The 26,169-nt window shown below is 33.7% G+C and overlaps 1 protein-coding gene across 1 annotated transcript in view; it reads right to left on the bottom strand.

Annotated features, from left to right (window-relative positions):
- The window catches only part of LOC149543489 (uncharacterized), a 159,632-nt gene that overhangs the window by 99,988 nt on the left and 33,475 nt on the right, over window positions 1–26,169 (bottom strand). The window contains exons 2-4 of the mRNA XM_089798290.1: window positions 3,096–3,203; window positions 2,916–2,993; window positions 2,723–2,795 (exon numbers count right to left, since the gene is read on the bottom strand). Of these exons, the coding sequence (XP_089654416.1) occupies window positions 2,723–2,795; window positions 2,916–2,993; window positions 3,096–3,203 (259 nt within the window). The remainder of the gene's footprint in view (window positions 1–2,722; window positions 2,796–2,915; window positions 2,994–3,095; window positions 3,204–26,169) is intronic.

Genomic DNA, 26,169 nt, shown 5'->3' on the forward strand with positions numbered 1-26,169 from the left:
GACTTCTCATAGACTATAAAGGAGATACACAAATCACACTCAAGATGTACAAGTATTTGATCAGTTACAATGTAGGTATGATCAGCTGTGATTGGGAAATGAAATGTAAATCATCAAATACTTAACTATATCAAAAATGATATTGATCCACATGCTGCACACAAAAGCTTCAGTCACTTTTGGTGCTTGCACAATATACAAAATACAAATACTTAGGAGTTAAATGGAAACCATAGTCATTACATTATTCCCCAATCATCTCAACTATCATTGGATGCACTGATGAGATTGTGTCCCTGAAAGATCCCTGATAGATGCCCTTGCTGATCTGCTGTAGTTTTTAAATTAATAAACTATATTTTCCTGTGATTTCTTTGATGGTCTTTGAGAATAGACAGAAGTTGCAGAAGCTTTTGTTTTTGTTTTGTGTTTTTTGATAGTTTTCACAATAGTAATGAATAATGAACAATAAACATGAGAGGAGACTGAAAATAAATAAGAACATAGAGCCAAATCAGAATTGCTATAAATCGTACCAGGCAGATTTCTGATTTATAAAGCCAAATAATAAATCCAATGCAGTTCCAAGGAGCTTAAATCCAACAATGATGCCAAACTGCTGCAAATGGCAGCCGTAAGACTGCAAGGAATCACGTCCCAGTTGAAAGAATCAATCTGTAATGCTGAAACCATAAATCTGCAACCTGAATCCACAATAAAGAATGGTGTACTCTATCCCTGATAGCAACGCACACTGTCTGAAGAATCCAATGCCAATAACTGCTAAGGGCTACGTCCCAGCCAATCCAGAACCTGGGGTTTGCGTCCCAGATGAAGAATTGCTCTCTCAGAGCCAATTCACAAAAACAAGGTTTTCAATATGCAAAAGATAATAAGAAATTAGGTCTCCATCTCCTTATATCCCCTTCCAATTGTAAATTGAACCCTAAAAGGAAATTACACTTTGCCCTTTAAATAAAATATAATAAAATAACATTTTCCCAATTAAAGTCGTCCATGCTATAGGAAATACATTACTTTATTAAAATTCCATCGCTGAAGGCACCAAAAAGTCTACAGATAGTAAAAATCATGTATAATAGACCTTTCCAATGAGCTATAACACATAGGTGTACCTGATCAACTGAAGCCAAAATCCTCTTATTACTCCAAAATGGTTATATTATTAACCTTATTTTAATTTATTTAATCACCAACTTAGGAAATATTTAAATATATTAAAATATTTCCCAAATGGTCCCAAAAGGCCCAAAATGACCAATCAAACATGAATCTGATCTTGTCACCTGTTTGTGACTGATGCCGGACAAGATGGGTCAACTGGCAGTCCCTAAAATCTAGGGATGCTCCTAAAAAGTAGGCGACAGCCCCAATCAACCAAAATTGAGTCCCAATGACTCCCCTACTGTGTGCACCTTTGAGAGAACTGTCACTGAACTAAGAGTTCCTCCTAAAAAATAGGAGATGCACTCTAAGTCTCCAAAACATTCGCCGAGGTCTCCAAATGCCTCCTAGACCACTCCTAGTCAATCCCTACAAATTAGGAATCCCTCCTAAATTGTAGGAAACTGTTGTCTACTGCTCCAAACTACTTGGGAAGCTCATGCATGACTCTCAAAGCCCCTGGGTTGGTTCCCTCTATGCTCTGCTGGCCTATGGGAACCAGATAATAGACCAACCTTGCTAGAAATGTTGTCACTAAGGAAGGGCAGAAATTGGGGACATGACAGTCCCCATGCCTGTGCATATTCATGTGTGTATATTCATTTAATATTCTCTTGGTAGACATGATCTATTAGATATGTAGACATCATTTATGTTTGTATCTTTGTAAATGACAAGATATACTTGCAGAAATTTACCCAAGTCAATCTATACCAGTACTTGTGGTTTTTTATATTCAAGTTCACCGCATGGCATGTAAAGAGTCTACAACTCTACAGCAGTCAGTTTTTTTTTTTTTTTTTTGACACCATGAGTTCCTTACAAGCAGCCCCAAAGATGTCCCTCTTGGGATTTGAACCAGGGTCTCCACAATGAGAACTCAGTGCTTTGACTAACTAAGCTAAACCCCTTGGACTGCACTAGTCATGGTTTTGAATTTTGATGTCCATGTCAAATATAAGTAATCAATGAAGTTCGTGAAAAACGAGATCATAAAAGTTAGGGAGCTCAATTGCCTTAATTCAGTAAAACAAAATAGGATATTCCTTTGAATGAGCAAACCATTTATAAAATGACTCTATAAGCAAGAAGTGTGTCTCTAAACTTTAAAATATGGGTTTAAGCTTTCATACAAAAGCAACTGTGTTTCTGTCACACAGGAGATTGAAATTCTATAATTGTAGAGTTCCAAGCAAAAATGCATCAGTGTGCAGTTAACCAAATTATAAATTCCTAGAACAGTTTGAGACTATGGTCAACAGGGATTTTTAATTCTCCAGAAATCAAATTAAGTTCATATACAAACATCCAAAAATGTTAAGCCAGTAAATACAATAAGATCCATGGTCATTTAGAAGAATAAGCTCAAGGGGAAGTAAACATCATTGATAAAAATAAAGAAAATATTAGTGTGGGAAAAAGTCAAGCTGACTCTGAACATGAAGATACAGAACTCAAGCACTGTCAATTACAGTTGTCATTTTTCATGGTGAAGATTCTTCCCTTACATAAAAAAGAAAAAGAAAATGTTAAGCACCTGCAAGCATGTCAAAGATCTTAACTTGGCGGGCCTTTTCTGCTGCTTTTTGAAGGAGAAGGGATGTTCGAGCCTGAGTAGCAGATCACACACCCAAGGTATTTTTTTCATTTTGGCATCAAGGCAAGTCTTTCATATCGATAGATGTGATAAACATGAGAAGTGTCTTCATATGGCAGCACGATTCACTTACCTTAGCTCGTTCCTGAGCTTCAATTGATTCTGCTGATCTGCTCTTGGGAGATATATTTACTACTGATTCAGGAACCTCCTATAAATCAACCACCGGTTTCTCAGTTTCTGTGTACTAAAAGTTTAGAATATAGAGAGCTTTTATGCAAAAAAGTAAATTATGTAACAATATCAGCCAGACCTGCGGTAAAATGTGACGACACCTGTTTAGATTGTCCAGAGGCCGTACTCGAGCATTAGGCGGCTGAAGTCCCTCAGTTCGAAGTGCTTCCAATGGATCAAAATCTAGCTGGAGTTGAACATTGCATTAAAACAGCAGATGCTTAATCAACAGAACAAGGTCAATAAAAGAGAAAATTTGTCTACAAAGTGTAATGAAGAAAGAAGACTTTTTATCACAAAACATAGAAGGAAAGTATGAAATTCTCAGCACAGTATTCCCTTACATTTTTTACAGCTAAACAAGCTGTGGATATTTAAATGTCAAACTGATAAAAGAATATAATGATGGTTTTCCATTTTAATCAAACACTCCATTTTTTATTCAATAATTATAAAGCCAAGTGATCACATGACAAGGTTACCAAATACTTGTTTAATGTTTTGCCATATTGTGTAATAAACCTAATTTAACATTGCCATAGACAAAAAAATCCCAATAGCAATAACCAGAAGATCATGATTAAAATTACCCTAACAAAACCATTTGATGGCACAATGCCAAACTTCAGCATACTCGCTCACTTATTATGCATATGGTGTGGATTGTAATACAACAAAGTAAAGAATAAAGAACAGGAAATACAACAGCATAAAAGCAAGAACTGAATTCTAAAGGAATGTAGAGTAATTCGATGACAAGCAAAACCCTAGTTGTGAATTTGAGGGTAAAACAAGTAAAAGTCCATGTTGGGGTTATCATAAAAGGTGGAATGGAGGGGGGGAACAGCCATGGGATTCCTCACTAGGTATAACTCCATATATCAAAGGAAAAAGGCCACATGAGGCCAAGAGGATGACATCCGCTCTTGGGCCCAAGGTGGAGGATTGCTTAAGGCACCCTAATATGCCCCTTATCCTAGCTCTCCTATGGTTGAATTTCATAGATAAATAAAATATATTTATGATTAAATTAATGTCCCTAACCCTAGTATAAAAAATCTATGCTTTAAATGTCTCTAACAAGGAAGATCTATTGTGGACTATGTTCAATGATTTCCTAGCATGTTGTGGGATCTCAAAAAAGTACATGATGTTACTAAATCTATTTTACTTCTTGTTCTAGTTGGAATTTGTGATTTAGAGCAAAAGCTGGGGCATTTACAAAAAGGGACATTACAAGTGGTGTCAGATCATTGATCCTACAAGCCTGCAGAATAAAGATAAATTAATGGATGTATTTTAGTCTATGAGGAAGGATCTTTTAACTCGGTCCAAATATATGACAATGGCCAAATAACAATGAAAAGATATGAATATATAGTATCATGCTTTTAATATGAACCCTAGTTCACATTGTTGAGAATTATTAAGACACCCCCACCTAGGAATTTAAATTTATTAAGAAAAAGGCAAATCTTGTATAAATTTTCAAGTTGCGTAAATATCAAAGTTGTTCAATGAAGCTACTCACATTGAAAGATTTGGATAAAGTCGCCATTGTTGCAGGGCAAGCAATTTTGGGAAGGGTGGACTGAAATTTTCCCTTTTTGAAATGGGATTTAATAATAAAAACAAAAATAAAATATAAAATATAAAAGAATAAATATACAATTTAAATCAAAAAAATAAAATAATAAATTTAAAATGTGACATGATTAAGTTTGGTTTAGTTCAATGAATGATTAAAAGGCATTTAATGAAATATTGTGACTGGCTCAACCGTGGGATATAAAAGGGACAAAAGAACTTCATTTGAAGAGAGGAGAGAGGAAGCAAGAGAAAAGGGAAGGTGTAAATCTAGAAAGAATTAAATAATAAACATAAGAGAAAAAAGAAATGAGATTAAAATAGGAACTCTTTAAAAAGTCTAAAGTTGTGGGCCTTTCTATCTCCTATGTAAAAAGAATCGAGTGAATCAATACAAAGAGTGAGCGGCATGGGTGGTGCCTGACCGCTTACTTGTTATCAAAGCAAGGTAGTCAGGCTCTCCTTATAAATAGTAGGGGGTTCTCTAATATCATCTGGATGTCAGTTTGGATGCAAGGGTCTTCTTAAGGGTTGTAACTCTTTCAACAAGTGACAATTATGAAAAGTTATGACCTTTCAAAGGGTGAGATGAAGGGTGATGGCATTTCCCAAGGGTGGTAATTTGGAAAGGTCGTGACCATTGCAAAAGGTTTCATTTGAGGAGGACATCCAAGGGAGATCAATTTGGGAAATAAATATTACTCTCAAAGGCAACAATGAGAAGTGGTGACTTAATTCTAATGAAAGATGATAACCCTTTCACCAATAAGGTATAAAGGAGATTGCGTTCCAGGTATTGAAAGACTTATCAATCATCATCCATCATCCCTTAACAAAACAAGCAAATAATCATCAAATACACATCAATCATCACTTCATCTTGGGGATCAAGAAAACACAAATTCAGTAATCATGCACTATCAAATGAGCATTCAACCAATCATCATCCATCAAAATGCTGACCTAGCTTTCATAATATCATCACTTTTCCAATCATCTACGCGACAATTACTTAATCATAACTTGCATACCTCAAATCACTAAACCAAAGAAATTCATTCAAGCAATTAATCATTCATGCTTATATCAACCATTCATCAACAATTGAATGATCAATCACAATAAGACCCACCAATCAACGAAAATAAGATGTAAGGACTCAGAACAAGTTACAAAAACTTGTGCATTGTATCAGAATTTTGGTATGAATGATTAATACTATTTGAAATATATGAGTAAGATTTTATTATGTGATCCTTTATTTGAAGAATACATGCAATAATGTGAAACTCTTTATATGTTGTAATTAATCATGGTAGGGAATCAAGGATAATAGGGGAATACAAGGAGAAACTATTATGAAGTTCTCTTCCAAACACATCACCTCATGGTGGTGATAGATGGTCCCATGAGGCCTAGGGGACGTAAGGATGCCCTAACCTAGGGCTTAGAAGAGAACGGTACTCTAGACATCCTATTGTGGTTTCTCAAATCCTTACCTCGATTGACCATTACATTAAGGAAATCTTATTATGAGGAGAATAAGGGTCAAAATGGAGGGGAATGACTATAGGATTCCTCACTAGGTACACCCTATCATATGGATGGCAATGGGTCACATGAAGCCAAGAAGGATGGCATCCGCTCTTAGGCCTAGGGTAGAGGATTGTTTAAGACACCCTAATATGCCACTTATCCGAGCTCTCCTATGGTTGAATTCTATCAATAAATTAAATTAATGTTGCTAACCCTACTAGGAAAGATTTGCACTTTGAATGTCTCTTATGAGGAAGATCTAGTTTGTGGGTTATGTTTCAAAGATTTCCTAAAATGTCTCAACTAGGTATGTGATGATACTAATTCTATTCTACTTTCCATTCTACTTGGAATTTTTGTTTTAGGACAAAAACTAGCGCATTTACAAAATGGGAAATGACACTATTTTTTCAAGTTTTTTTTTTTTAAATTTCAAATCTAGAAAATAACAATTAATTACTTGTGAGTACTACAATCCAAAATGCTTGTCTTCTCCACTCCTTTCCTTAACATCTCGTTGTTCAACTTCGTGAAATGGACAAGATTGAGATGAAAATGAAAAAAATCAAGTTTCTTGTAATTGCTTAGTGTGGCTATAGGTGTACTCGAGAGTCTGAGCCCAACACCCACGAGTTCAATCATGAGACTTCGCTGAGTAATCAACAAGACTCGCTAGGACTTGGTTCATCAATCTTGTTCAACCTCAGGATTTGCAATTTGGGTGAGACCTATTGAGTTCTAGTTGAATCCTCAAACTATTTCTTGTTGAAGTATAGCATTAGTCAAAGTGATATACTCATTACATTGAGTATTTGTATTCATGGTTTATATGAACATTGTTTTGTCTCATAGTATTGATAAGTGTATATATATATAGACCTCTATGTATTCATAAATTACTTAACTAATTAGGCTCTTACGATCAAAAGAGACCATTGTGTTATAAAGTTCTTGAATGTAATTGTTTCACCATCACATGTCTCTACGGGACATGACCTTGTTGTAGACTCCGTCGAATTGATTTTATCAGAGCTACCTCATTGATACTAAATTATTCTTAAGATAAGTATCTTATATATAATATATATTATATATGTAATATAATATATATTATATATTATGCATTATATATCTTATATATAATATATATTATATATATTATTATATAATAATATTATATTATATTACATATATGGTTAATATATTAATATTACATATATGGTTAATATATTAATATTACATATATGTTTAAAGGTGAGTTATACTTATTTACTAACTAAATGGTGGTTAACTATAGACATGTCTCTTGAAGAGACATGTCTCCTCTCATATTTATATGAGATCCAAATCTGCATTTGGAAATCATCAATCACATTGGCAATATTAGTACACTTGCAAAAAATGATTCCAGTTATTTAACATGGTATAAGAGCCAAATTACAAGTGTACAGAAATAAAGAAGGAACACATTAGATGACAAAATGAGCAATGGGAGAGATACGATATAATGCCGAGAGAGAAGCAAGATTACAAAGATAGGTATTTGTCTATCAACAAACAACAATATCTTGTCTATTCAAACCGAAGCTCATCACCCAATATTTGGGCAAAACAATAAACAATTGTGGAAGGTGTTTTATATATTTTAATAACCTCTAAGGGAAAGGATGATCATCGGTTAAGTCCACTACTTCATGCAAATACAAGGAGTCTAAATTCATTCATTCATCTTGTCTGCCTTGGAAAAAAAAAATTGGTTTTGGAAAAGTTGGGAATAAATACTCAACAACAAACAGTACAAGACAGTGAATAAATCATCTCCCGCATATATGATCTACAGAAATATACTCAGCCAATCGAAAAACACACTGCAACATAAAGGAATCACATAAATAACTAAGGTAGCATACAGAAATTAGTATATTGGAGATCTAATTCGCTCAGTCAAGGAAATACTAATGGTATGATACATATGTATGCATTTACATAAAGTTTTGACTCATGCAAAATCGATGATATGAAACTATGGACACTTGCGGCAGTAATATCACAAGAAAACTAATGAGTTGGGATTACATTTAATTTAGAGTTCTTCAGCGTCATATAAACACAATGATGAGGACTATCCATTGGCAAATAGCGTATGACAGAGATTATATATCAGATGGCAGCTAGTTAGTAGGTTTCAACTTTACACCTTGTAAATTGCATTTTCTCAACAACTTATAACCACATTCAAACTCGATGTATTCTGGCATTTTTATCAAACACTTGACATACCTGTGTTAAACCAGTCCGTGCATTTATAACTTTTATGTCATGGATGGCATTACTCCCAAGCACTCCTCTCTGTTGTTTTCATTGAAGCATCACAAGTTGTATAAAGAGGTTGCTAACTGTCACATTGACATGTTATGTCAATTTGTTTGGTTGTCGACTTAGCAGCCAAGGTGTTGGCTTAATAGGCTGATGGACCTTGAATGGAGACCTTCCAACCAAAACAAAGCATGCAGGTTGAAAAATTGTCACTTCAAACAAAGTAATTCGCCAAGTATTGACAAGGTTCTGCTGATAAATACTACTGTTGAGAATAGGCGATGATTGTATTGGAACAGACTTCGTTCATATTCCCTCCTACTTATGATAAGACACTCACAGTAATCAGTAAATGACGATATATATGGTGATCAAAAAATAATGTGTTAACGATTAGCATTATAAGAATTAAGGAGAAAATAGAAGTACATTAGGGTGGCTCCATTATGGGCCAAAATAAAATGGTATAAGAAGTATCGAATATCAAATCCTATGAATGGTAATAAAGGCAAATATATGACACATTGTCCTTTTCATGCCTTACATATTTGTTAATATTCCCAAAGCACATCTCTTTAAAACCTAATGCAAAATAAATAGATAACCACGTGAATGGATTCATCATATTGTCAACGATCAAAGTTCCATTTTGTAAAGTTTACTTACAGATTTCCTTTTCCAATGCTGAAGTGTGTATATTTTTTGCAGGTACAGTCAATGCCAATGAAGTATACAAGTGTTGCACAGTATATATAAAACAAAATGCAAATGGTGATAAATATTTATTCAAGATCGGCGTCTGTATTGCCTTCAATCTGCACACATTAATCAATTTCTATGTTACAATATCAGGCGGCATATATATATATATATATATATATATATATATATATATATATATATATATATAAAATTCTAGACGAGTACATGGGTGAATGGGCATGTCTCCAAACAGAGGCATGTCCATTCACCGATGTACCTAATCCATGGAATCGTCACACCTGATATACCTAATCCATGGAATCGTCACACCCGATGTGATTAGTCATAACAAGAACTAATGCCATTAAGACTTTAACTAAGTCTATTGCAATCGGTAACAATCAATATAAATACGATTGTTTACTGAATTCAATTATGAGATATTACTTCAATAATAATATGCATCGGCAGTTCTGAATGCTGCAATCTCCATAATGAAATTCAGATTATATTCATGTACATATAAATATCAGTATTCAGCATATCAACATGTATATATACATGAGTATAGTCTCGTGTGATCAGTGCAATTTTATGAAGCAAAGCTATTTGTCTCAACACTCCATCTTAGCTAGGGAAGACAAAGTGCATATGAATTTTTCTCATTATAAGAAGTAATATCCTCAAGATATATATAAGAAAATCAAGTCTCATGATATTCTTTTCAGTTGTGAGTATATACATATCAAGTCACATGATATACACCACACCAGATCATGGTACATCCATAGATATTAAGTCACATAATATCCACCATGAAATTGAACATATTGAACTTCAACAAATATCGAGTCACATAATATCCATCAACATGCTTTTTTAACTAACGCGACCTTTCCTTGAATATCAAGTCGCATGATATTCATCATGATAGTAATCTAATAATAATAAAGTCGTCACCTTATAATATCAGAATCAATATTCCATTATAAAAGATTATCTCCTTAAATTATGAACATAGGGTAGGCCCATGAGTCATAGAGTCACACATATGACAAAAGAGTTTACACTTTAAACATCTTTATTTTAATTAATACAAATTTTACAAAGTTGAGACTCAGTCTCATAAACTTACATTTCAATCAAGCCAAGTTTCTTTCTAAAATGATCAACTTTCACTTTAAGGAGAACCTTGGTGAGAATGTCAACGGTTTGATCACCTATACTAATATATTCTAATTAATAAGCTCTTCTTTCTACCAAGTCTCTCACATAGTGGTAAGGAATCTCTATATACTTGGATCTATCATGAAATACCAGATTCACAAATAACTTGATACAACTTTGATTATCACAATGAATCATGGTAGGTTTCAAAGGTTCCCAAACAAGTTTGAAAGCAACTTCCGAAGCCACATTGCTTCTCGAGCTCCCATAACTACTACAATATACTCTGCTTCAATAGAATTTTGAGCAACAGAAGCTTGCTTTCTACGTATCCAAGAGATCATGGTTGATCCTAAACTGAAGCAGCATCCTAATGTGCTTTTCCAGTCTTTTACACTTTCGGCCCAATCAGAATCAGTATATCCATGTAATTCCAAGTTGGTATTCTAATATTTAAGTTCATACTCAAAAGTACCTTGAAGATACCTCAATATGTGCTTCAAAGCAACAAGATGACTCTCACGAGGTTTACACATGAGCTGACTTAATACATTCACTGCATAGCAGATATCAGGTCAAGTATTTACAAGATACATCAAGGACCCAATTATCTATCTGTATAAGGTGGGATCAACTAGTTTAGATTCAACACTTGCTTACTTTAGCTTGTGAAGATTGGTTTCCATAGGTGTAGACATGAGTTGACAGTCCCACATTCCAAATCTTTTCAATCAACAGTGTACTTCTTTTGATGTAGAAAGATATTACTAGACTTCTGACATACTTCCAAACCAAGAAAGTAATGGAGAATTCTTAAATCCTTCATTTCGAATTCAGAAGCCAAAATCTTTCTTACACTGATTAATAAGGTGTTCTTCCCCTGTAATCAGAAGATCATCAACATAAAGAATTAAAATTAACATATCACCCTTAGTTACTTTGAAGTAGAGATTTGGATCAGCCACGTTCTTGGTGAATCCAAGACTTAAAAGGTATTTGTTAATCCTTTCATACCAAGCTCGGGGAGCCTGTTTAAGTCCATATAGAGCCTTCTTCAATTTACAAACATAAAACATATCACCCTTAGTTACTTTGAAGTAGAGATTTGGATCAGCCACGTTCTTGGTGAATCCAAGACTTAAAAGGTATTTGTTAATCCTTTCATACCAAGCTCGGGGAGCCTGTTTAAGTCCATATAGAGCCTTCTTCAATTTACAAACATAAGAAGTAGCATCATGAGTTACAAATCCTTCTGACTGTTCCAGGGATACTTCTTCCTCTATCTTTCCATTAAGAAAAGTAGTTTTGACATCCATTTGATGGATTTTCCAACCTTTGGTTGCTGCAATGGCTATTACAGCTCTAACAAAAGTGTACCTGGCAACTAGTGCAAAAGTTTCTTCAAAAATCAATTCCTTTTGAGAAAAACCTCTAGCCACAAAACGAGCTTTTTGTTTTTCAATACTACCATCTGCAACATACTTAACTTTGAAGAGCCATTTTGAAGACACAACAGATTTTTTTTTAGGTCTGGGAATTATGTCCCAAACATCATTTTTTAGTATAGACCGGTATTCTTCCACCATGGCGTTTTTCCAAGCTTGATGTTTAAGTGCTTCAGAAGTGCTAGAAGGTTCAGGATTCAAGCTCTCACATACGAAAGCATTATATGTCAATTTTCTAGGTCTCTTGCTTTCTTGGAAGGTTCTTGAAGGGGCTACAAATCCATCTCCTTCCTATATTATTTTCCTTGCCCAAAGTGGCCTTTTAGAGTGATCAAGACTCTTTTTGAGTCTCTGGAAGGATTTCAGTTTCAATTGAAGTCTCTTCAAGAAACTCCCTCTGAATCTCAAGAGCAGGAGTCTCTTTTGGAGATACATCGAATGTATCTAGTTCATCGGAGGTTTTGGCTCTTCTAAAAGCAATGTCTTCCTCAACAATGACATCTCTGCTTAGTTCTATTTGTTTCTGTCTAGGAATGTAGACTTTGTATCCTGTTACTATTTCACTAAAACCAATGAGAATACCCTTTCTTCCAAAAGGTTCTAACTTAGTCATTTTCTCCTTAGGTACATGAACATATACAAGACATCCAAATATCCTTAGGTGACTGATGTCAAGTTTCTTTCCAGAAAATGCTTCTTCAGGAGTCTTATTGTCCAAATGTGAGTAAGGACATCTATTTTGAATATAGACTGTTGTGTTAGATGCTTCAGCCCAAAAGGACATACTAAAGTTTTGATTAAAAATCATGGTCCGAGCAGCTTCTACAATAGTTTTGTTCTTTCTTTCAGCAACCCCATTTTGTTGAGGATTGTAAGGGACTGTGAACTCCCTCTTAATCCCAGTGAATTTGCATAACTCTTTAAATATTTTAGAAGTATACTCCTCATTATTTGTTCTCAAAATTTTAATGTTCTTACTGGAGGAATTCTCAATGATAGTTTTGAATTCTTTAAATTTAGAGACAATCTCTTCAGGTTCTTTGCATTTAAGAAAGTATATCCATGTCTTCCTTGAGAAATCATCAACAAATATCAAATAGTACAAGAATCCTCCTATAGATGGTATAAACATGGGCCCACATAGATCGGAATGTACTAGTTCCAACACTTCTTTAGTTTTGCTCAAACTATGGGGAAATGGCTTTTTAGCGTTTTTCCCTAAGGCACAACCTTTACATGGTTCATTGTGAATATGTTTTTAACTTGGGCATTCCAGTTACTACTTTCTCCATTGATGTTAGGGCATGGAAGTTGATATGACCTAGTCTTCTGTACCATATTTCATTTGAATCAGAGGTCTCATGTACAAGTGCAAGGTTTGTCTTAGCACATAGCTCATATAAGAGTCCTTGTCGTACTCCTATTGTTAGAGCTTTTTTAATCGTTGAATTTTTAGGCCATGCTAGTACTTTCCCTTCCATGAAAGCAATTTTATAACCATCATCTTCAAGAGCAGATATAGATATTAAACTCCACTTAATTCCTGATGCATAGAGAACTCCAGAAAGTTGAATAGAATTTCTAGGATTTAATTTTATGGTGCAGGTCCCAATTCCTTTTACAAAGTGTGTAGAGTCATCACCAATTGTAACTTCTTCATATGTTTCTATTTTCATGCTTTCTAGGTTATCCTGATATCCAGTGATGTGTCTGGAAGACCCGCTATCAACTATCCATGTATTCCTTTTTGTTGATATTTGGTTGGATAATGTAGAATAGAAAGCATATTTCTCATGTTCATTTCCTTCATTTAACTTCTCAGATTTTGCAAAAGATGCTTGAGGTTTAGATCTATTGGGACAATATTGCATAATATCCATATAGATCACATCTGAAGCATAGGATTTTGGACAAATCTTTCTTTTATTTGGATTGTTCTTTTCCATGGAAATTTATATTCCTTTTGTTGTTTTTCTTCTTTCCTTTCTTAGGAGCATTTGTATTAAGAACTTGAACTTCTTCATCTAAGGTTTTGTGTTTTCCCTTAATCATTAATCTCGATTCTTCTTGACGACAATCTGATCTTAAACGATCTAGTTTATGGATTTTAGACCTAGCACTTATGTCTTGTACAAAGGATTCCCATGATTTTAGAAGTCCTCCTAATGCTATTAAGGATAACTCTTGATTTTCAATCTCATAACCAAGTGCAGATAATTGATCTCTCAAGTCCGTGATTCTCATAAAGAAAGCATTTATAGTTTCTCCTTTATTCATGCTTACACTATTCATCTGCCTATTAAGGGTAATTTTTTGCCAATATTATTGATTATAAATGCATTTTCAAGAGCTCGAAACATACGATATGCTGTGGTATGTTTTGACATAATAGGTACTATGTGGTCTCGAACAGTATCTACAATTATCTTCGTTGCCTTTTCACCTTTCTCGATCCATTCTAATTTCTCAGGATCATCTTTAGGTTCCTCTTTGTCCTCTTTTATAAATGATTCCAATTTGTTTTCTTTTAACTATATCATTACTCGAACTTTCCAAGATTCAAAGTTATTAGCACTTCCAACGTGCTGTTTGAGTCACATTGTGTTTGTCATTTTGTAGGGAGAGAGGATTTCTTAAAGTAAAAATCTGATTCAATAAACCTAGTGTGATCTTTCCTTAGCCAAGCTCTAATACCATATAAAGTTTACTTACTGATTTCCTTTTCCAATGCTTAAGTATGTATATTTTCTGCAGGTACAGTCAATGCCAATAAAGTATACAAGTGTTGCACAATATATATAAAACTAAATGCAAATGAAGATAAATATTTATTCAAGATCAGCATCTATATTGGCTTCGATCTGCACACATTAATCAATTTCTATGTTGCAATATCGAACGGCATATACTATATATATAATTCTAGACAGGTACATGGGTGGATGGGCATGTCTCCAAATGGAAACATGTCCATTCACCGATGTACCTGATTGGTGGAATGGTCACACCTGATGTGATTACTCATAAGAAGAACTAATGCCATTAAGACTTTAACTAACTCTATTGCAATCGGTAACAATTAGTATAAATACGATTGTTTACTTAATTCAATTCTGAGATATTACTTCAATAATACTATGCATCGGCAGTTCTGAATGCTGCGATCTCCATAATGAAATTCAGATTATATTCATGTACGTATACATATCGGTATTCAGCATATCGACATGTATATATACATGATATAGTCTCATGTGATTAGTGGAATTTTCTGAACCAAAGCTATTTGTCTCAACACATTTGATGAATGGAGGAAAATAGTCAAAAACCCATCGCAGAAAGAGCAAAGGGGAGAATGTATTCCCTTATTAGAACCACCAACATGGAAGGATTTGGACAGATCTAATAAGGAAAGAAGTATATTCAAAATAGAAATGAAGGGAAGGTATTATGAGAAAAGCACACATCCAATGCATATCAACGTCCTACCTGCTCCATGCGATGACAACAATCAAGGGAAATACAGATGGAGTTTAAGGTTGAATACATGTATATATAATCAAAGCATACATTTAATAATAGCAATACTCCAATGCAAATGTAAGGCATCGAGCAACTTTAAAATAATAGTCTCAATGGAGGATATTGGAGGAGATCAAAGAAAACTTTAGGACATGATTTCTATACAGCCCGATACACTCAAAGAGGCTTCGCTTCATGATGAAAGCATTTTTTATGAGGTTCAAGGTAATATATGTACTAAACATACAAATCACTAATTGGTAAGTATAAAGGTATGAGTTCATTTCACAAATATTGATTTCTATGTTCAATGTTTATTAGATATTTTGTTTAATATATTCGATTATTTTGAAATACTTGTCTTTTCAAATGGACAAATATCTAATAAAATAAAATGCATATATATGTGGAAATATTTTTTAATTTAATAATTTGACATTATTTTATGTAAAAGGATTAGTTGGTGTGCACCAAGAGTGTAATATAATTTCTTATGAATCTAAGTAAAATCCTTACATTAGATTTTTATCTATATTCGAATAATCGTATATTATTATGTAGAATTATTCTGTATCCTTAAGTATTTTATTTTTTTAAATCAGTGAAGTCTCTCTCTTATTTGCATTATTTGTATTTTTATAAGAGCAATGTGCCTTGAATTTTTCCTCTGAGAATGCTCTTGTAGGAAAAGAGTGAGATTGAGATTCAGAGGGAGACAGACATTTCAGGCAATCTTGAAAGAGAGGAAACATATAGAGCATATGATTCAGTCAACCTTGATGATCTTGATCGTATTAATTCAGAGAGAGTAAACCACGTTGTAATAGATTCGCTTGATATAAAATACAGAGATTGTAAGATGTGTGTAATATAGGTTTAATCAAAAGGTCAAACAAATACCTTTTCATGAACAAAGGAAATTTGAGATGTTGTTATGAGATGTTAATGAAGCTTTAATGAATTTATTTAAACCATCTACAAGTCTCTCCTTGATGAACTAAACTCGACGTATGAGTTGTAGATTCATTCACGCGACATAATTATCCTCAATCAAGATATTGGTGTATCGTGGATGAGTTTAAGAAAATGGAAGGACATGTTTGCTTCTACTATTAAGCTTAACGAATGTTTGAAGCTTCAATGGATGAAAAGAGCAAGTTGGAACTTAGAAAGAAATTACTATATTTGAGATGTTGTTATGAGATGTTAATGAAGCTTTAATGAATTTATTTAAACCATCTACAAGTCTCTCCTTGGTGAATTAAACTTGACGTATGAGTTGTAGATTCATTCACGCAGCATAATTATCCTCAATCAAGATATTGGTGTATTGTGGATGAGTTTAAGAAAATGGAAGGACATGTTTGCTTCTACTATTAAGCTTAATGAATGTTTGGAGCTTCAATGGATGAAAAGAGCAAGTTGGAACTTATAAAGAAATTACTATATTTGATGTGATTTAAAAGTGTTCACCGATGTAAGAGTGGGAATTTTACATTGTGGAGGGGAATAATAGCCAATGTTTGATTGTCACTTGAACCATTCTTAGAAAAGGAGATATTCCATGACTCTCATGTGGCAGATAAGAACTTGTATCTTTTACAATTATCTATTCATTTATTTGTAATTCTATACATACTATAAGGGTTATTGGCTTTGATCTTTTCCTTTATGTTTGAAGATATTTTTATAGGAAAAGAAGGTTGGTACTTTAGATATGCTACAAAAATTGTGCAGACTCATTCTAATGATAGTAGTTCCAAAGACCCTGATGATCAAGATGGATAAAATAAGTCTCTCATCTTTGATGATTGAGATTATGAGATTCTTCTACATTAAGAGGGAGTATAACACTTCTTTAAAGGCAATGCAGGAGCTTAGAATATTGATACTCAGAGGGAGTCTAGAAATACATGTGGGTGACTGCATGATGTTGATGGGCCTACTCTTAAGTATATCATGAGGACTGATTAGTTCAACATGCATCCTTGGGTAAAAAGAGTTTCTGAGGAAGTAACTAGAGGACCTAACTTCCCAGGATTGATGTTCAGAGGGAGAAATTTTGAGATACAATCCTTTGTAAATGACATCTTCTCCTTGAGGAGAAGTTGTACGAGAAATTATTTATAATGCGCTCTGCTCTATGAGAGAGAAGTCTGAGGTGAAAATCCTTTGTACCACCCTCTGACTAGGTTCATGGTAATTACTATTTCATATATGATATGTAATGAAAGGTGACGATCTTTCATTGACATATATAAACAGAAGGTAACCATTATAAGATGACAATCTTATAAATGGTAGACCTATTATCATGGTTCTTTGAGCTGGATTTTGTCGGACACCATGCTAACGAACAGACAGAAGGTAATGTTTGTAAGATAATGATCTTGCAAATGATAGGCCTATTATCATGAAATTTCTAGATATTGTTTCAAACAATTAGAGATCATAATATATGTTATGATAGTGTTTATAACATTGTGATTGTAGTTATTTGACAAGTCACTATTTAAGAGTGTTAAAGTCACATACTATGTTGTGTATAGATATCTTTGATACTGATATCTCATAAAATATTTTTTTTGTCACTTCTCCCTTGCTAAGAGGGAGTGTTGAAGTATATCATCAGTCAAAGTGATATAATCATTACACTGAGTATTTGTGTTCATGGTTTATATGAACATTGTTTTATGTCTCATATTATTGATAAGTGTGTATGTTTATATAGACATCTATGTATTCATAAATTACTTAACTAATTAGGCTCTTATGATCAGAAGAGACCATTGTGTTATAAAGTTCTTGAATGTAATTGTTTCACCACCACATGTCTCTACGGGACATGACCTTGTTGTAGCCTCAGTCGGATTGATTTCATCAGAGCTACCTCATTGATGATAAATTATCCTTAAGATAAGTATCTTATATATAATATATATCATATATGTAATATAATATATATTATATATATTATGCATTATATATATATATATAATGCATTATATATGTTATTATATAATAATATAATAATATTATATTATATTACATATATGGTTAATATATTAATATTATATATATGTTTAAAGGTGAGTTATACATATACTTATATACTAACTAAATGGTGATTAACTATAGAGACATGTCTCTTGAAGAGACGTGTCTCCTCTCATATTTATATGAGATCCAAATCTGCATTTCGAAATCATGAATCACATTGGCAACGTTAGTACACTTGCAGAAAACAATTCCAGTTATTTAACATTTTTGAACCACAATCAACTAAATTGCAACTCCCACTATTTGTGTCAAGAGCAGAATCTGCCCTATCTATAGAACCTTGGAAAACTACGCAACTACAGCATCTAAATCAGCACCCTTAGGGGCTAGATCTTAATTCTTTGTCACACCCTCATTGTATTCAAGTTTCTTATGTGATATGAAACAAGGTTGGATTGTATATAGATCAAATCATCTATTTTTTGCACCAAAACGATTGCACTTGATTAATTGGATGTAGTATGTATTCCAATTCCACTCGGATAAAGAACTTGCAACCAGTTGAGTTTGCATACAACATTTAGTATTTAATTTTGAAAATTGAAAATATATTATAAAATATAATATAATCATATTACAATCAAATGAAATAAGAGAAAAAAAAAGATACATACTTTGGAGAGAATTTTGATTGCAAGAGTTTGCAAGTAAATGGAGTCTTGACTGTATAGATACCACTAAACATAAGTACTTTCACTATATTTGTTTATAAGAGAGACAACATTATGGGTTTTGAAGATATAAAGTGGCTAAACTCACTCAAGACAATGTTTTGGTTAACTTAATCTGAAAATATATTTCTAAATGCATACTTATAGCTAGCAGCAAACTCCCCATCCCTATATGGTGGCATCCTCCTCAACAATGGAAGTACTTCTTTACTTTGGCCACAAGGCAAAAGCTAAGTGATGTAAAAGGGTGATCATCACGTTCCATCGATCAACAATAATCTTTTGCCAAAAAAATTAAAAATGTTTATGTTGGGCCATGTTCCTTGACTTTCATTATTGCTCTTATTTTCTCTGCCATGAAATCCATGTCATCATAAATTTCACTAAACATGGGCAACCAATATCAACATACCTAATCATTATCATGATGAGCTTGGTGAAATTCAAAATATTCCACAAGACCCACCAGTAATCATCTAAGATTAATGTGTTTACTCTTTGGGCTCTTTATGTGCTTGATTGCCTTCATACACACTGCAATATTTTGATGGCCATGGAAATCAAGGCATCTTGCACCTCCACAAGTCATCTTAAGGCAATTGAGTCAAACGTAAATCAAGTTTCAACAACCTAACATGGTATTAAAAAATACGTCACATATCAACAATATATATATATATATATCAAAAAAATTTAATTTAATTTACCTTCAAGAACTCCAACTTGGAGAAGGTACAGAAGATGCCTTGTGACATACGATGATTAGTCAGAAACATTTGGATCTCCTCATCCTCCATGCAGATTTCTTGAACCATTCAAGTTTTGTGTCAATCTTATTCAAGATCAACACAATTGACAAACTATATGACCATCAACACATGCATTCTCTATACATGGGCCTAATTTTGGATTTAAGTTCTATTCATGATCTAGATAAACATTAAGTTTCCTCTGTTTTCCTTTCTGCTTCCAAGTAAAACAATCACGCTATCTCTTCATCCATCTTTTGTCACAAAACTTTTACAAGTTGTATAACACCCAACCTATGATCAAGTTGCTCTAGCTTCCAAAAGGAAGTACCATAAAAGGTTCTTCTCCAATGCCTCAAGTTTGGAAAAGTTTACCTCATTTTGAAGCCTCAAAGATTAACGAAGAGAAAAAAGAAAGGAAAAGAGTAGCAATAAAATGGCATTTTCACATAACCCCAAGAGAGAAAATATTGAAATAAGAGTTTAGATTCCACCATATAAAAGAATAGAAATATTACGTAGTAACTGAAAAATATTTGCTTGTTATTAACAGAGATCGAGAGGTCGCTATCTACAAAAGAATGGAACGAAATTTCCTTAGGAAACGATCGTAATGAATAGAAACATTCTATTCTAGCTGAAAGAAAACTAAAAAAGCTACAGCTAACTAAAGCTAACTAAATATTAGAAACATTCTAATATTTACACTAGATTACAAATAGATCACCATCAACTAATAATAGACGATTATCTATTATTGTAATACCCTCCCTTAATGGTTAATCTATCTAGAACATGATGCTGTTAAAAAGCATAAAAGGAAAATTCTATCTGCTCAGAGTGCTCTACACTGTTTGCTATAGGCTACGAACCAATTTGCTTAGATTGTGCAGCGAAGCATTTCCAAAATTCAAACTTCATGTGCCCAAACCTGTCGCAGTAGTTGCATTGAATGTTCTTCTAGGAGCCGTCAGAAGATGGAGCAGAAGACTTCTGCTGAGACGACTGCTGAAACTTGCCTTGATCCTTCTGAAAGGATTTAGCAGCAAATACTTGCTTTGTGAAGGTGGAGTTGGAACTGCTAACGAACTGTTGCTTCCACCGATCTTGCTGAAGCAGAAGTGTGCAGAGATCAGTGAACTTCAAATCAACACCAGAAGACATGATGTTGAGAATCTCGATAAAATGCTCATAGGACTGTGGTAAACTCCAGAGAGTGATAACCACAATCTCCTCTTTCTCCATCTTGCGATTGATGGCAAGCAACTGATCACAGATTTCCTGAATCCTATTCAGGTGTGCCTCGAGTGAGGTTCGATCATCCATGATAATAGAAAATGGAGTGTTCTTCAAAAAAAAGCTCTACTTTTGTTAGAAGTCTCATGAAGACCTTTAAGATGTGTCCAGATCTTGGCAACTGTATTGCCGAAAAGAATCTAAGAGAGTTGATCATCACTCACTGATAATTTGAGAAGCATGAACCCTTCTCAATTATTCAGATCTCAAGTATCTTGATCAATACCAAGAGCAATAGGTCGCTTCGTAACACCCAAAACAATTTGATCGATATTCTAATACTCAAAAATTGCTATGATTCGCTGCTTCCAAATGCCATAACTTTGACCATTGAATTTGGAGTTGTGCTCGAGGAGAATGTTCGTCAAAGATGTCATGGCACATTTTTCAAAAAAAATGTGAAAATCTGTGAAGGCACGTTCTGTGAGGCAAAAAACGGAAGACCCATAAATTTTAGAAAGTAATCCAGAAGAGAGCTTGAAAAACCCAGAAGGAAAATGTTGTCGTTTTCTGGATTCGCTAGCTCAAAATTTGAGGCATGAAAATTAAGGCAACCAAAAAAAAACAACCTAGTTGAGTTCTCGAAAAACACACCAAGAATTAGTAATCAAAAAAAATTCGAGGTCAAAAAATTAGGGTTCCGAGCAAAACCCTGTCGGAGGCCAATAAAGGTATTTGTTGCAGAAAAATGGCGGTTTTGAAGGCAAAAAGTTGTTGGATATGAAGGAGAGAGAGGCATTTAAAAGCAGAGAATGCAAAAACGACACCGGACCTCCCATTTGGATCAGATCGCTTGCTTCTATGGGCATGTAATGAGAAAAAAATGAACGTGCGGTATTTGGATCAAATCGCATGCAAACACAAGCAGAGGAATGATGCATGATTTACAGTCAAAAGACTAGCCAAAGAAATCGTAGATGTGAGCAAATGTTTAGCCAACGAGATAAGACGCGATATGAGGTCACTAAAAGGTAGCAAAAATTTATCAGACGCGGGCCAAAGGAAATCGCAATTTTTGCTGGTTACGAGTAGGAAAAAAAGACCCATGATTTTGGCGCTAGATGTCGTGTTTTGTAGTCAGGAAGTAGGAAAAAAAATTGCGATTTGGGATCCTCCACAAACCCTAGGACAAAAACCCTTATTCGAAAATTAGAGCTTTTTGATATTGTTGTCCCACATTTTATCACCGCAAAATGTCTGTAACAGCACAAAACCTTTTCAAGGTAGTTTCGCATATCTCTAAGTTTGAATTTGATATTCAATTGCTTAATGTTGATCGATCCCTCCATTTCAATTCGTATATCAAATCGTTTTACTGAAGGCTTTCGTCAAGTCTTTTTCATTTTGCTTTCTGTTGAGCCTTTGCTTTGCTTTCTGTCGAGCCTTTGCTTGATTTTTGAAGCCTTCATCCTTTTCTTTACTTTTGAGTTTGCGTTTGTTGGTTTTTAGTCTTTTGGTTTTACTCATGTTATGCCTTTTGCTTTTCCCTTCGATTTGATCTAACCTAGAGCTCAATTAGAATTGTCAGTCAAGAGTTATGCTCGTTTTAGTGCCTCAAAAGTGAGCTTTATTGGTTCAATAGCACAAATTAAAAATATCATGTTATATTTTTAATTTGACTCACTTTTTGAAAAATATAAGTTAAATTCATTTTTTGTTATGTTTTTAAGTTACTTTATCTTTAAATTTTTCACTTAAAGTGACTATAGTGCACTTTATGTTATAATTTTAAGTTGAATTATTTTTTGATTTTTCACTTAAAGTGACTATATAACTATATAGTTTTAATTTTATTTTTTATTTTTTATTTTTAAATCAAATGCTCATTTAAATGTTACTTTTTAAATGATATTTATGTGTTGTAATTTTAAATATGATATATAAATATTATTTTGTCTCATTTAATAATATTTTTATGAAATTAAGTTGATTAAATGACTTTAAGTTACTAAAAATGGACCTTTTATATGCAATTACATGTAAAATCCATCAAAAGTGGACATTTTACATGTCACTATATATAAAGTTCAACTTGGTGGACCTTTTTAATGTCATTACATCAAAAGGTTATCAAAAGTGGACCTTTTTGATGTCACTGCATCAAAAGGTAAGTTTTTATGTCTTTGCATCCAAAGTGTGAGATGTAACTTAAAATGTGCATTCCCCTCCAAAAGGTGTGATTTTGATCACTTGCACATTTTAAAACATGTCATTGACCCAAAAAGGTCCGATTTGCCTTGTTTGCACATTTTAAAACATGCTATGCACCCAAAAAGGTCTGATTTTAACTAGAAACATGTTTTAAAATGTGTATTGCCCTTGGAAAAGTCCAATTTTGAAGAAATAAATGTCATTGCCTTCCAAGAACCCGATTTTGATCATTAAGGGAGATTTTCTTAATGGATTTGCATGGGATCTTCTCCATTGAAGGCGATTTTGCTTGGAAATGATTTTTCTTGCATCAAGAATCGATTTAACATGCTGAAAATTGTTTTTGAGAGCTCAAACCTAGGGCATGTTTTTGAAGAAAACTTCAAAAAACACCATTCTTGATCAACGTTTTTGCTCCAATATGAATCAATTTGATCTTATTTGCTGATTACATTGCATGTTGGTGCATATTTTGGTGTTTAAACACCAAATTGATTTGATCTTTCATCTTGGCGAAAAATGCTTGTCACCAAAAACGTTCCAAGCATGCACATTTTTTTTTAAAAGTTGGATCTTGGAGCATTTTTAGGGCACGTTTTGGTATCTTTTAACAAGAACTCCTTGTTTGCTGCCCTCTCCCATTCGAATTTGCAAAGTTGAAAAAAGTCTTGACATTTTTGAAGAATTTTTCAACATTGGAGCGTCTTTCTCCTTCATTTTTGGCACTTAATCTTCATGTAAGTGGACTTTTTCTTTCTTGCTATTTAATTTGTGCTTATCTTGCTGATTTTATTCACATAATTGCTTAATGATTGCCATTTGTTGAAATCTATGCCATGGAAAGTGTATTTTTCCTTTCAAAATGAAGAATTTGTTCATTTTCATGTTTTTGGTTCTTTCCCAAGTTCCAATTTCGAATTTGTGTGTTGGAGTGCTTTGCATCTTGTCATGTTTGAGTCACTTTCCAAAGATACGTTTTTCTTTTGTGTTCTTGTGTTTTTGTGCTTGCTTGTCGGTTTTCTCCAAAAACTTGTTGTTTCACTTCACACAAAAGCATCATCACGTTCCACATGCGTTTCCATGCCACAACATCTCACATCTCATTTGACAAGTGTAATTACATGTTTTTCATCTCATTCACCATCCATACATACATGTAATGTGATAACCCTATCTAGTGATGGCTAAATCAAGAATCAATTTCTTTCACATTTCAATGGTTTGACATTTTGACAAACACTTGACAAGCAACCCAATTACCATTGAATATATGATGTCTTAAATTTTCAAACACAATATCAAGATGTACAGGAAACTGATCACAAATTTATTTAATTTTGGCCTTATAAGTTTTGCATAAATAAATACCAAACGCCAATAAACAATTCTAAGATGATTCACACCAGCCTTTGAATTCATTCATCAACAAACCATATAGCAATAGAATGAAAAGGGAATTTAATTGTTGGCTGATTATAAATCAGAATTTGAAGCTAGCCTATTTACTTTCAAATTATGTAATATTAACTAAATTTTACAAATTAAGAACCTGGTCTTTGCCGTAGAATGTAATTGCAAAGTCAAACTGAAAGCCGCCTGTTCCAATTTCAATCTGGCGTTCACAGTCTACCCTTACAAATGCTGCCCAAAACAAACTCCAATCTGCAAACTAAACCCTTGTCCAGCAACGGAGAAATTAAAATATTCAATTGTATAAATGCTCCTCAGCCATAGTTAATACAGAAAGAGGAGACGATAATAAAACTCAAAAGTCCACAATACTTGAGCTGTGGATTCTTAGAATTAGACCTACAATACTTCAGTTGTAGATCTCAAACCCTTATACTTCAGCAAGGGCACAAACTTGAGACTCAAAAATGTCACAAAGACAACAAAAGCAAAATAAGATAATCAAATAATTGGATATTATAATTTCTCTATTGTTGGACGAGGGTTTAGTCTACAGATTGGAGTTTGTTTTGGGCAGCATTTGTAAGGGTAGACTATAAACACCAGATTGAAATTGGAACAGGCGGCTTTCAGTTTGACTTTGCAATTACATTCTACAGAAAAGACCAGGTTCTTAATTTGTAAAATTCAGTTACTATTACATAGTTTGAAAGTAATCAGGTTGGCTTCAAAATCTGATTTATACTCAACCAACAATTAAATTTCCTTTTCATTATATTGCTATATAGTTTGTTGATGAATGAATTCAGAGCCTAGTGTAAATCATTTCATAATTGTTTATTGAAGTTTGGTATTTATTTATGCAAAACTTATAAGGCCAAAATTAAATAAATTTGTGATCAATTTCTTGTACATCCTGATATTGTGTTTGAAAATTTAAGACATCATATATTCAATGGTAATTGGGTTGCTTGCCAAGTGTTTATCAAAATGTCAAACCATTGAAATGTGAAAGAAATTGATGCTTGATTTAACTATAACCAGATAGGGTTATCACAGTGGTATCAGAGAAGTTTCTTGCCATCCAGTGGGGTAAGAAAGTTATTTTATTTTCAGATTTTCTATTGCATTTGAAGTGACCAGCACTCTAGCATTTTCTAACCATGAACAGACATAGAACTGGCAGTTCTAGAAGTTGATGGAGTAATGAAGAAGTTAGCGCAAAAATGAATGCTTTGCAAGAGAGTATGAAGAAACTTAACCTTCATCAACAGAGATTGGCGGAGAGCTTGTCGGATCCAGAGACAGTTGAGAGGGCAGCAAAGTATATGATTTTCGCCTTTAGAATGCCGACATCAAGGTTGTAGGGAAGGAAGCTTGAGCTTTCCCCGACAGGTGTCCATGATGCAGATGTACCTATGTTTAGTACGACATCTACTAGTCCTATCTGCAATGATGATGATGGACTTATTTCACAGGGACATGGATGTGTTAGTGCCCATGGTGGATAGCAGCATTGAGCTTCAACAGGTTGAGGCTCC

This window comes from Cupressus sempervirens, chromosome 8 (assembly GCF_028749045.1).
Source record: "Cupressus sempervirens isolate cs-2001-9-10 chromosome 8, ASM2874904v1, whole genome shotgun sequence".
Taxonomy (NCBI): domain Eukaryota; kingdom Viridiplantae; phylum Streptophyta; class Pinopsida; order Cupressales; family Cupressaceae; genus Cupressus; species Cupressus sempervirens.